The following is a 12,647-nucleotide window of genomic DNA, read 5'->3' as shown; positions in this document are numbered from 1 at the left end:
AGACCCGACCCCCTTTCTGTGCTCCTGGGGTGGGGACCCCCCTTCCCGGGGTCCCCAGAAAGGGCGCCGTCAGCACCTCGTTCCAGGAAACACGCTTGGCTGGCTCCGTCTTTGCGCTCCTCGACGATTCTATCCTGCGGGTGTAGACCACAGAGACCCGGATGCCCAGGGAGGTGGCTGCACGGGGACCAACCCACTTCTTGAGATGAGTGGAACCCTGGAATCCTGGGGTCGGGGGTGCGGGGGGGGTCCCCCAATGTAGTGTCACCTCCTCCTGGTGCCCCCCCGGCTGCCAGGATTGCAGGGAGGAGGGGAAAGCAGAGTTGAAACCCGCCCCCGCTCCTCGTTGTCCAAACCAGAGACGGTGGCCGTTTGGAGCCAGTCGGGAGGGGCGGAGGGCGGCGGTGGAGACGAGGACACGGGGGCCCCTTAGGAAAAACCCGCTCGTGTCTCGGACCCGACAAGAAGGGCGGGGATGTGGGGCCGTGTGGACGATCCGCGTCGCCAAAACCGAGTTGGCTCGTGAAGACCCCGAGCCCGGCCGCCCGTCAAGCTCCCCAAAAACTCACTTTGGGGAACAACGACCCGCAGAAAACGCAGAACTGTGAGCGTTCGGATGCTGCTTAGGGGCGGCCCACCCGGCGCGCAGAATCCCCGGGTTAAAACTCGCTCAATGCTTCTCCTGGTTATTACCTATTGACCATCAGAGCCATGACGCCAACAGCTATTAATCGTCTGAAATTAGAACAATGGCCCCAAGAAGTATTATTTATTGAAAATTAGAGGAATGACTCCAATCGCTATGAATTGTTTAAAAATTAGTATAACGGTTCTAATCGTTATTAATTATCTAAAATTCATATGATGATTCTAATACGTATTAATCATTTAAGGTCAGCATTGTGATTCCAACGCATAAATTATTGAAAATTAATATACTATTCTAACAATTTTTAAGTATTTAAAATTATTCTGATGCTTCCAATAATGATTATTGAACACTTTAATGGTGATTCCTATAATTATTAATAATTTAAACTTATTACAATGAGTCTAATTATTAACGATTTAAAATTAGTATAACAATTTAATCATTTAAAATTATTATAATTATAATCATTAATTATTTAAAATTATGATTCTTAATAGCTATTATTTATTAAACACTTTATAACTATTCTAATAGTTATTTGTTATTAAAATTATTGATTGCAATTATTAATATTTAAAATTGTTATGATCCTAACAATTAATTATTTAAAGTTATTATAATGATTTCAATAATAGTTATTTAATATTCTTAAAATGATTCCTACAGTTATTAATTATTTAAAATCAGGATAATGATTCTAATATTTCTTAACTATTTAAATTTATTATAATCCAAATAATTATTATTTATTTACGTTATTGTAATGACCCTTAACAATTTTTATTTATTTTATATTATTATAATAATTATAATTATTAGTCATTAAAATTATTGATTGTAATAATTGTATTTAAAATTGTTATAACAGTTCTAATAACTATTAATTCTTTAAAATTGTTATAAGCATTCTAATAATTATTAATTATTTAAAATTGTTACAATGCTTCCAATAGCTATTAATTATTTAAAATTGCTATGATGATTCTATAACTTATTTAAAATTGTTATAACGACTCTAATCATGATTAATTATTTAAAATTTTATAATCATTCTAATAACTATTAATTATTTAAAATTTTACAATCATTCTAATAACTATTAATTATTTAAAATTTTATAATCATTCTAATAACTATTAATTATTTAAAATTTTATAATCATTCTAATAACTATTAATTATTTAAAATTTTATAATCATTCTAATAACTATTATTTAAAATTGTTATAATCATTCTAATGACTATTATTTAAAATTTTATAATCATTCTCATAACTATTAATTATTTAAAATTGTTATAATCATTCTAATGACTATTATTTAAAATTTTATAATCATTCTAATAACTGTTAATTATTTAAAATTTTATAATCATCCTAACTATCAATTATTTAAAATTGTTACAATGATTCTAGAGTATTAATTATTTAGAATTGCTATAATAATTCTGTGACTATTAATTCTTCAGCTTTGCTGTCATCCTTCTAATATCTACTAATTGTTTGAACTCCGTGTTGTTGAGCGTGGGAAGCCCCGTGGAGGGGCCGCGTCTCCCGTGTGATTTCGCATCGTTTCCGCGCAGGTGAGACTCGTGCCGTCAAAACTGACAAAAGCATCTGGAAAAACCCCGAGAACCGAGTCCAAAAAAAACCCCCGTCCGAACGGGGCCAGACATGTCCCGGGCGTCGTACACACGGACACAAAATAACTCACAAACGTGCAAAAAAAAAAAAAAAGAGGTTTTTTTTTTTTTTTTTTTTTTTTCCCTTGGCAAATATGAATGTGGAACATACGATTTTTGGTAAATTAGCTGATGCTTTAAAAAGTGATGAGGACGGGCCGGCCCGGGGGCGCAGCGGTTAAGTGCGCATGTTCTGCTTCAGCGGCCTGGGGTTCGCCGGTTGAGATTCCGGGTGTGGACGTGGCACCGCTTGGCACGCCATGCTGTGTAGACATCCCACATATAAAGTAGAGGAAGATGGGCACGGATGTTAGTTCAGGGCCAGTCTTCCTCAGCAAAAAAAAAAAAAAAAAACAACCAGAATTGGCAGCAGATGTTGGCTCAGGGCCAATCTTCCTCAGGGGGGGGGAAAAAAAAAATTGATCAGGTTGTCTGGGGATGGGTGAACCTGGGGACTCCACAGAGGCACCCGGAAATTCACGGGGTGCTGGAGGCGTTCAATGGTTTAAAAAAAACCCGGGGCGGGCGGGGGGTTAGGAAAAAAAATAAAAATTTGTGGGCAGAGATGGGGAGACCCCTTAAGTCTCAGTCGCGTTTGTGGGTCCCAAATAGGCCCCCCCCCAACCGCTGAGACCATCCCACGGAGGGTCACGGCGTCTACACCCGGACCTCAATGTCGCATAGCCACTTTGTGAACATCGCCCGGGCCGGGAAACGCCCCCAAACGCCCCGTCCACGTGGGAAACGGACACGGAAACGGGTAGATCCGCGCACTGCACGCGGCTGACCCGCAAAACCCCCGAGCTGCCCACCCACAGCAGGACGGGGTCGAAGGTCACAGGCACCCGGCTACAAACAACCCGGACCCTAAAGATCTCCCGACATGTGGGTCCCTTTATAGGAAAGACCAGACACGGCGCGCCTGCGGGACCAGGACGCCCAGCGAGGCGGGGGGTGACGTCACCGGGCCGAGGGAGGGGCGATGGAGGCGTGGACACGGGTGGACTCGGAGCCTAAAACGTCTGTTGGCCGGTTTTTTTTTTTTTTTCAGGAAGGAACGTTTGTTGACTGACTTCGGGAGGAAGAGATGTTTGTTGACCGACTCCGGGAGGAAGTGGATGGAATGGGGGTGGCGGGGGAGCAGGTGGAGCCTGGAGGCAGAGTGGGGCTCGGCTGGGGGGTAGGGGCTCCCGCAGGGTGTGAGGGGACAGGGACTCGTCCTAAGGGGGCTGTTTGGGGTGTAACCCCGTCCCCCCCAAAGGTCAGGTCCACCTCGTCACCCCAGGACCTCAGATCGGCGTGTTATTTGCAGACGGGGTGTTTGCAGCTGCGATGAAGGGGAGGATGGAGAGGAAGGCTTCCTGGAGGAGGTGGCCCTGAATCAAGGATGGAGAGGAGGGCGTCCTGGAGGAGGCGGCCCTGAATCAAGGATGGAGAGGAGGGCTTCCTGGAGGAGGCGGCCCTGAATCAAGGATGGAGAGGAGGGCTTCCTGGAGGAGGCGGCCCTGAATCCAGGATGGAGAGGAGGGCTTCCTGGAGGAGGCGGCCCTGAATCAAGGATGGAGAGGAGGGCTTCCCGGAGGAGGCGGCCCTGAATCAAGGCTGGAGAGGAGGGCTTCCTGGAGGAGGCGGCCCTGAATCCAGGATGGAGAGGAGGGCTTCCTGGAGGAGGCGGCCGGACCTGCTCCCAAAAGGGGCCCAGCCGCCCCCCGGTCTGGGGTCCCCGGACACCCCAGGGGACGGGGCTTTGGGGGGACCCACGTGACCCCCGCATGGTCCCACGGACGCAGCTGGGAGAAGCCGCCCCGTGCAGGGTGGTGGTAGTGCGAACGCAGTGTGGACGCCGTCCGCTCCCCGGGCCCCCAAGACCCCGGATGTGGGGGTTCGGACACGCGGTCCGCCCGCTTTTGCGGCCAAAACCAGAGGACGCGCCTCCGTCCATCTGACCCCGGGGGATGCGGGTCACGACCTTTGCCCTGGACTCCCCTGGGGGACACACCATCCCACGCCCTCTGACCCCAGAGCCCCCCGGAACCCGTTGGGGGGGGGGCACCCAGGACGAGGGCAAGGGTCATTCCTGTTTTAAGGCCCCTGCCACCCGGGTAGTCCCAGCGCCCCTGTGCACACGGCGCAAGCCTCCTCATCGGGAACAAATTCCTGTGATTTCGGTGAAAATGACTCGTGTTGGAGGCCCCGTTGGACGGGGACAGACCAGGAGGTGTCATTTCCCCAAATTTCTTTTTCGTGGGGTTATTTCCGGGGCACCAAAAAACGTCCACCGAACCCCCCGAAAAAATCACCCCCAGCGCCCCCTCCCTCCGCGTTTAAACGCCTTGAGCGGGAAACCAGACCGTGGACGCTCACCGTTAAGAAGAGAAGGCAACCAATTCGTACTAGAGTGTGAGTGACTGATAGCAGATCCGCCCAGGTGAAGACGGGACGTCCGCATTGAACAGAGGTCAAGGGTCAGAGGGGAGGGAGAGGCCCGGGGGGTGGAAAGGGGAAGCGAAAGCGGGAACCCTAAAAAGAAAACGCCTCAATTTCGCAACGTCCTCGAGATGGCCCGGGGCCCGCGGTTTGCCGTTGGAGTTATTTCCAGATTTTTTTTTTTTTTTCCTGTGTGTAGGATGTTTTTCCCCACGTCGGGGCCACCAAAGGGCACAGCTTCCAAGGAGAGGGGACGCGCCTTTCGGCCTGTCCAGTCCCTGGCCTCCCCTCCTCGGGCTTGAGCGTTTGTTGAGTGACTGCCAGACCTCAGGGAGACGCTTTACACAGATCCACGGGGTGCGAGGCTGGAGACGCGGGTGACCCCAATGCCACCACCAGGGTCCCTCGAAGAGCGGGGAGCGGGAGGGTCCGCAGCCCTGACCTCATAGATTGGGGTCAAATCTCTAAGCTTTGGGCCTTTTTTCCGGCCCCCCATCGGGAAGCCTCTTGGCCAAACTTCACATTTATTTTTTTAATAAAAAGTAGAAAAATAGCTGCAGAAACGCTTAAAACGGTTTTGAGGAAACCCGGGCGGCTTCCGGGGTGTCTGGGGGCCGGAGGTGCCCGTGACCTTTCACCCGCTGACCGGGGCTCTGTCGACCTCCTGGACGGTCACCACCTCTTCGTGCTCGGCTTTTCCGGCCCCCGCCGGGAATTCCTCCCAGACGTCCTGAGGGAAGGAGGACAGGGTGTCGGACCCGGGGGGACGGCTGGCCGGGGTCGGGGGGGGGTGTAGAGACGGATCAGGGACACGTCTACACGGGCGACCTTGACCCGCAGGATGGGCAGGATGGCCTGTGGGAAGCGCCTGTGGTCCCTGCAGGGCATACGGCACAGCAGGTGCAAAGGTCCTGGGGCAGGATGGAGCTCGGAAGCGAAGGGGCAGGGGAGACGGACGTGATGGGTGACCCACGGGGGCCTCACGGGACCCTCCCAGGGCCGCTGTGCCCCCCCGTGTGTCCATCCCGGCTGACCCCGCACACCCCTGGACGCACCTGGAGGTCGGTCGGATGGTTATCGTTCAGTTTGTCTTTGATGCGCGGGACCGGCTGGAACAGACTGTGTCTCCGGAGGAACCTGCGGGGACCGGAAGAGTGCGCAGGGAACGCCAGAGTGTGCCGCGCATGCGCGTGGGGAACCGAGCATTCATTATCCTACAAAGGTGCGCGCGCATGTGCGGCGGCCCCAGGGCCTTTGCTCGTGCCGAGCTGGGCACGCGACGGACGTCTGGGAAGGAAGACGGGTCCACACGGGCTCGGGGAGCTGGCAGCGTCTAGGGTGGCCCCACAAGGGGCCTCATGGGGAGTGAGCACCCCCGTGTACCCCGCCCCTGCGCACTGGGGCCTGCGACCCCGCGCCACCTTACCTCTTCACCAGGCAGCCGAGCGCCAGCGCGCAGCCCAGGGTCCCCAGCACGATGAGCACGTACACGTGCACGACCCCCGCATCCGGGTCCTCGGAGCCTGGGGACACAGGGGGACACGCGGGGGGGGGGGCCCTTGAGTGGATCCCGGACCGCCGGGGTTCACTTATCATCGCACATCAGCACTTTGTACAATTCACCTGTGATTTTTTTATAATAATTGATAATGTAAAAATTTAGAATATCGTGTTTTTTTTTTTTTTTATCAGTTTCTGCTCAAAAGTCCAATGAAAAAAAACCCCCAATTTTATCACGATGGTCAGTCACCAAATCGGGTGTCGGCCGTTGTTGGCAGATTGTTTTTCAATACAAACAGATAACGAGCCAACCTTCCTGCTTTTTTTATTTTTATTTTTTTGCTGAGGAAGACTAGCCCTGAGCTGACGTCTGTTGCCATTTTCCTCTTTTTTTAAATTTTTTTCTTTTGCTGAGGAAGATTGGCCCCAAGCTAACATCTATTGCCATCTTCCTCTTTATTTTATTTTTTCCTGAGGAAGATGAGCCCTAAGCTAACAACTTTTGTCAATCTTCCTCCTTTTTTTTTTTTTTTTTTTTTTGCTGAGGAAGACTAGCCCTGAGCTAACATCTGTGCCCATCTTCCTCTTTATTTTATTTCATTTTATTTTTTGCTGAAGAAGATTAGCCCTAAGCTAACATCTTTTGTCAATCTTTCTCCCTTTTTTTTTTTCCTGACGAAGACTAGCCCTGAGCTAACATCTATTGCCCTCTTCCTCTTCTTTTTTAATTTTTAAAATTTTTTTGCTGAGGAAGATTAGCCCTGAGCTAACATCTTTTCTCAATCTTCTTTCTTCTTCTTCTTCTTTTTTTTTTTTGCTGAGGAAGACTAGCCCTGAGCTAACATCTGTCCCGATCTTTAACTACTCGGCCACGGGGCCATCCCCTGTCTGTTCATTTTTTTAAAATCCACTTCTAAATTGCGTTGTTCCTACTCTTGCTATTGACTTCTCAGAGCACTTTACATATTTTGGCTACTCGACCCTGATCCGACACCCGACCTGCAAACATTTCCTCCTGCTCTGCGGGTCGATTTTCCACTGTCTTGCGAGGGTCTGTGGATTCCGATCAAGTCCAGATTATGTCTTTTTTCTCGGCTTATTCCCGCTTTTGGCGTCCTGGCCGAAAAAAAGCCAGCGCCGAAGGCAAGACGGCCAATCGATCACAGCCTGTCCCTGTTTCAGCTCACGAAACAGTGCTCGCCGTGGGTTTCCTATAAATCCCACACCAGCCGTTACGAAACTCATTGATCTCGGAGCAGGGAAAAAACACCGCCCAGCAGCGCTCCCTAAAACCCTTGAAATGCTCCCGGGCAGTTTCGTGCCTGGAATTGCTCCCCTCCTCGTTAGGAGGAAACAGACCCCGTTTGGATGTCATCTTCCTCAGCAAAAAACAGGAAGATTGGCAGCAGATGTGAGCTCAGGGCCAATCTTCCTCAGCAAAAAAAAAGAAAAAGAAAAAGGAGAATTGGCGTCAGATGTGAGCTCAGGGCCAATCTTCCTCAGCAAAAAAAAAAAAAAAAAAAAGGAGAATTGGCAGCAGATGTGAGCTCAGGGCCAATCTTCCTCAGCAAAAAAAAAAAAAAAAAGAGAATTGGCAGCAGATGTGAGCTCAGGGCCAATCTTCCTCAGCCAAAAAAAAAAAAAAAAAAGGAGAATTCCTACCGAACTCGACGGGCCGGCTCCAGGCGCCCCAGCGGGGGTCCTGGGCGTCCCGGGCGTCCCCCGTCCTGATCTTCACCGTGTGCTTTGGTCTGGGCTCCAGACTCGGGAAAATGTATTGATTCTGCGAGTCGCCCGGCACCTCGATCCTCTGGGTTCAGAAAACACGGAATTGGGGGCGCGTTTAAAAAAAATAATAAATGGTACGACGGACACGGAAGAAGGATCCAAACCCACTTTCCCCCCAGTCGGAGCGCGAAAGTCGTGCTCGCGGCGCCAAATGGGGGTCCCGTCTGGAAACCCGAGGGGCCTTGAAGGACGAAATAATCTCGATACTCAAAGGGGTATTTTGGGGGCCGACACGGACGCAAGAGGAAGAGGACGGGCGGGTCCACGGGGTACGAGGAACGGGACAAATTTCACCCAGTGGGACGTGACAAGTGGATCAAGGTCGGGCCCCAGCAGTGTAGACCATGGACGTGCGCCCACGTTGTTGACTGCACAAAACCCGAGAGCGCCCCCAGCCCCGGTTTTCAGCGCCTTCCCCACCCCGTGGTGCGCGTGCCCGTTTGACTAACACCGGCTCCAGCTCCGGGCGGACACTCGGGGTCAGAGTTCTAACTCACCATCGGGTATTCAGGGGGTTGGGTGCGGCTCTGAGAGAAAAAAAAAAAAAGAGAGAGAAGGTTGACTTTTCCCGATTGGGGGGGGTTTCTCCCGAGTTTCGTCCACACTGCCTGTCGAGGGAAATACAGCCCCGGGCAGTGAAGACCGGGCTCCTCCTGGCCACACTCACCCTGGAGCCGACCGTGTAGACAGGATCGGAACCTGGCCACAGGAGGGAGTGTCTACACTGGGTCCAGATGGACATGAAGTGAGGCCTCTCCCTTGTCTACGCTGGGTCCAGGAGGACATGGAGCAAAGGATCCATCTTGTCTACACTGCGCCCAGGAGGCCGTATCATACACGCTCCTCCTTCTTCCGCAGCTGCGTCCAGCTGTCTACACCCTCCCGCAGGCTTTCACAGCCCGGCTGGGTCGTTGGCCTCCTTACTCGGGCCGAGGACGCTGTCTACACCTCCCGCACCCGCCTTCGTCCACACGGCGTCGCCTCTTCCGCGCCCGCCTCCCGGGCCCCGGGCCCCCCTCACTCCCCGCGGGCGGGTGGCGTCTACACACCTGTCTCTGGATGACCAGCTCGTACTGGAAGTCGCGGTCGTCCAGGCGGAAGTGTGCGCTGGGCCTCTCCCAGCGGATGAGGCAGCTCGAGGGTTTACACTGCACGCTGATGTTGGCGGGCGGGCTGTACCTCTCTGCAAAGACAGCCCCGCGCCCCGTGAACTTTAGGCTGATTTTTTTTTTTTTTTTTTTGCTGTGGAAGATTGGCCCTGAGTGCACATCTGCTGCCAATCCTCCTCTTTTTTTTTTTTTTTTGCTGAGGAAGACTGGCCCTGAGCCAAAGCAGAACGTGCACACTTAACCACTGAGCCAGCGGGCCCCAAGGCGTTCTCAGCCATGTCTACACAGCCGGTTCCCGTCTACACAACTGGGCCCGGTGCCATCGCTCTCACGGCCACAGAGCGTTTGGAACTCACATCTGCCCGACCCCCGTCCTTGGGGTTTTCCGGAGGCTCCGTGACCGAGTCAGGATCCAGGAAATCCTGGGCCTCTGGGGACTGAACTCAGTCTCCACCCTGTCCCCCTCCCCGAGGTCAGAGGTGAAACCCAGAGACCCAACCCCCCCCCCCATCCCAGAGCCGGTTCCCCGACAACCAGCCCCTCCCTCGACCTTTTGACCCCAGACTCTGGGCTCCCCACTGTCACGCAGTCAGTTTGTGACCATCGGTGAGAGTGGCCCCAGGACCCTTGCACGGATTTCACGCAAACTCCGTTTGACGAATGACTCAGTGCTGAAACCTCGGGTCCTCGTTCTCACCTATTTGCTTGGACCGCAAAACGGAATCGAAGAACTGGATCCCCGTCGTTTGGCTGGTCCCGTTCACCAGGAAGTAATTGTAAGAGGTCAATCCCGAGAGGTCGTCGAGGTGGCACCCCACGTGGGTCCCCGAGTCGCTCACGTAACGGGGACATTCCCTCTCCCGCTTCCTGCAAGACCCCAAAGAGTTCAGACAACCCTCAGGACGCGGTTTTCCGTCCTCGCGTGTCCCCCACGGTCGTCTACACGGCCCGTCCACGCTTACTTGGAGTCTCGTATATACAGGAAATACTGGACGTCGTCGGGGGCCGCGCGGCCCGGGGCCCAAGTGCAGTTCATGAAGTGCACGTTGTAGATGAAGCAGGAGAAGTTCTGGGCGGCGGTGCCCTCGCCACCTGCGAACACGCAGAGACCAAACCAGGGTGGACCAGGGGCCGGCCCGGTGGCTCAGTGGTTAAGTTCGCACATTCTGCTTTGGTGGCCCGGGGTTTGCCGGTTCGGATCCCGGGTGTGGACATGGCCCCGCTTGGCACGCCATGCTGTGGTAGGTGTCCCACATAGAAAGTAGAGGAAGATGGGCACGGATGTTAGCTCAGGGCCAGTCTTCCTCAGCAAAAAAAAAAAAAAAGAGGACAATTGGCAGCAGATGGTAGCTCAGGGCCAGTCTTCCTCAGCAAAAAAAAAAAAAAAAAAAAGAGGAGGATTGGCAGCAGATGTTAGCTCAGGGCCAGTCTTCCTCAGCAAAAAAAAAAAAAAAAAAAAAAGAGGAGGATTGGCAACAGATGTTAGCTCAGGGCCAATCTTCCTCAAAAACTAAACCGACACGCCCAAATCATCTGATTAAAAAATAGACAAGGGACTCGAATAGATTTTTTCCAGAGAACACGCCCAGATGGCCAATATATACGAGGGAACATTACTCACCCAGGAAAAAGGAGGAAACCCTGCCATTTGGGCCCACGTGAGCGAAGGTGGAAGGCATCACGCTAAGTGGATTAATTCAGACACAGAAACACGTGGGATGGTGGGCGTGTTAGTAGCTTGACTGAGCGTGAGGACATCCCATCATGCCTCACGCCTTAAATATCTACACTTCCAACATGCAGATTCTATCTCCTTAGGGTCAAAAAAAGGAGTCGGATCTACCTTGACGCCAGTGGGTCCCCGCCACGCTTCCCCCACCTGGGTTGGTGTAGACGAGCTTCTCCGAAACCTGCGTTTGGCTGGTGTTGACCGTCACGGTCAGCGTGACGCCCTGGTGCAGGGCGCAGTCCGGAAACACGCAGCGACATTCTTTCTTCCAGGGCTACAAAGACACGATCGGAAAGTCAATCAATGAACGCCCGTCTGTTGTCACACCCTGGCATCGCTCCATCTTCCATTGACCTCGTGGTGTCATCCGTGTGCCTCCGAGAAATGTGTGCCCCCGGGGGGCCAGCTGGCCTCGAAGACGCCAGCACAACCTCTGACCCCCAACTCCCTTGGAAGAGTTGCAAAAGGTCTGCAAGTCACTCAACAAACCTCTTGGCTCCGATCCGCCTGCAACACCCCCTTTCCTTTTAGGGTAATTTTGCATATTTTTCAGGGACCCCCCCCGGCCCCCCGAGGGCGTCGGGCCGCTGGACGGGGCGTTTTCCCTCCGTCCCCCACGTCCCATCCCCAACCTGGCACCCTGGACCCGTCCCACCTTTAAGGAAATCGGGCCCTTGTCCGGGTGCAGCATGACGCACTCGACGTAGGTGGGGTCCTCGTCGCAGTCCCAGGTCAGCTCCAGCCTCCGGGGGTCGAAGGTCACGCGCAGACTGGGGACGGGGGCTGCGCTCGGAAGATCTGAAAGACGCCGCCACCGGATTCACCAACGACCCCGTCTACACCGTCCACCCCCTCCCCGCGACGGGCACCTCCCAGATCCCGTTTCTCCCTCATCACCCAGGTGGCCCCAGGACATTGGCACGTGCTCAGAATCTCCTCCCTTTCCCATCTCTCCTTCCTGCCCCGGCCCCTTTGGCCCCAATTCTCCACGTGGACACGTCTACACTGGCAGTAAAGGAGGATCCATCAAGTGAGGCCAACTGGAGGCTGGTGGCTCAGAGCCCAGAAGACGGGCGTCCCATGGGGTTGGTTAGAGGGCACCCTATTTCCCTTCCTCTGCTTGGTCCTAAGCGGGAAGTGGGAGCAAAAATGGAAGCGATCGATCAGTTATTGATCACTTCCTGGCCGCGCCTGGGGCTCGCGGTGACCCTTAATCCCGGGGCCGCGCCCTCCGCCCTCTGACCCCGTTCCCCCAGGTCCCCGGGCCCTAAAAGGAAATCAGGTGCCTCCTGGATTTCTGGACCCCCCTCCCTCCTCCCCCTGGGGGCTCGTCCTCCTCGCGGATCCCAATCCACTTCCGAGACGGACCGGCTGTGTGGCCTCTGGCAGTTTGCTTGACCTCTCTGTTCCCCACTCTCCAGTCTCACCCAGTGAAGCCAAGACGTGTCTGCCCTCCCGAGGTGAGTCCAAACTCACCAGAGCAAAGGGCGTCCCGGCCGTTCTCAAAGGGTCATGTCACGACCCCCGACCCCCGACCCCGGGGATGGCTCCCTAACACCCGACCCTGAACCACACCCACGAGGGCACCAGGGAGTTGGCATGAAGGGGTCACGACCTTCAGGACACTCACCCTGCAGCTCCCGCGTCAAGAGGAAGGCCGGGTCCAGCAGCACGGACAGCACAATGGCCGGCGCCAGGGGCCCCATGGCGTGGGGACCGGTGGTGTTTCCCCGGGCGGACGGTGTGGGGAAAAAACAGAGGA

At 53.3% G+C, this 12,647-nt stretch overlaps 1 protein-coding gene across 3 annotated transcripts in view; it reads right to left on the bottom strand.

The window, feature by feature from the left end:
• Positions 1–5,224: 5,224 nt before the first annotated feature.
• Positions 5,225–12,647, bottom strand: part of CSF2RA (colony stimulating factor 2 receptor subunit alpha) — a 14,529-nt gene continuing 7,106 nt past the window's right edge. For all 3 annotated transcript variants that reach the window (XM_070603575.1, XM_070603574.1, XM_070603576.1), the window contains 11 exons: positions 12,516–12,647; positions 11,541–11,683; positions 11,036–11,159; positions 10,119–10,248; positions 9,854–10,023; positions 9,097–9,230; positions 8,545–8,574; positions 7,922–8,069; positions 6,186–6,282; positions 5,815–5,896; positions 5,225–5,489 (listed from right to left, as the gene is read on the bottom strand). The exon at positions 12,516–12,647 is cut by the window's right edge and continues 147 nt beyond it. In XM_070603575.1, the coding sequence (XP_070459676.1) occupies positions 5,394–5,489; positions 5,815–5,896; positions 6,186–6,282; positions 7,922–8,069; positions 8,545–8,574; positions 9,097–9,230; positions 9,854–10,023; positions 10,119–10,248; positions 11,036–11,159; positions 11,541–11,683; positions 12,516–12,647 (1,286 nt within the window). In that variant the 3' untranslated portion in view covers positions 5,225–5,393. The remainder of the gene's footprint in view (positions 5,490–5,814; positions 5,897–6,185; positions 6,283–7,921; positions 8,070–8,544; positions 8,575–9,096; positions 9,231–9,853; positions 10,024–10,118; positions 10,249–11,035; positions 11,160–11,540; positions 11,684–12,515) is intronic.

The sequence above is a fragment of the Equus przewalskii genome, chromosome X (genome assembly GCF_037783145.1).
Source record: "Equus przewalskii isolate Varuska chromosome X, EquPr2, whole genome shotgun sequence".
Classification (NCBI taxonomy): domain Eukaryota; kingdom Metazoa; phylum Chordata; class Mammalia; order Perissodactyla; family Equidae; genus Equus; species Equus przewalskii.
The sequence above is the reverse complement of the archived record's forward strand: the minus strand, read 5'-3'. Positions and strand labels throughout refer to the sequence as shown.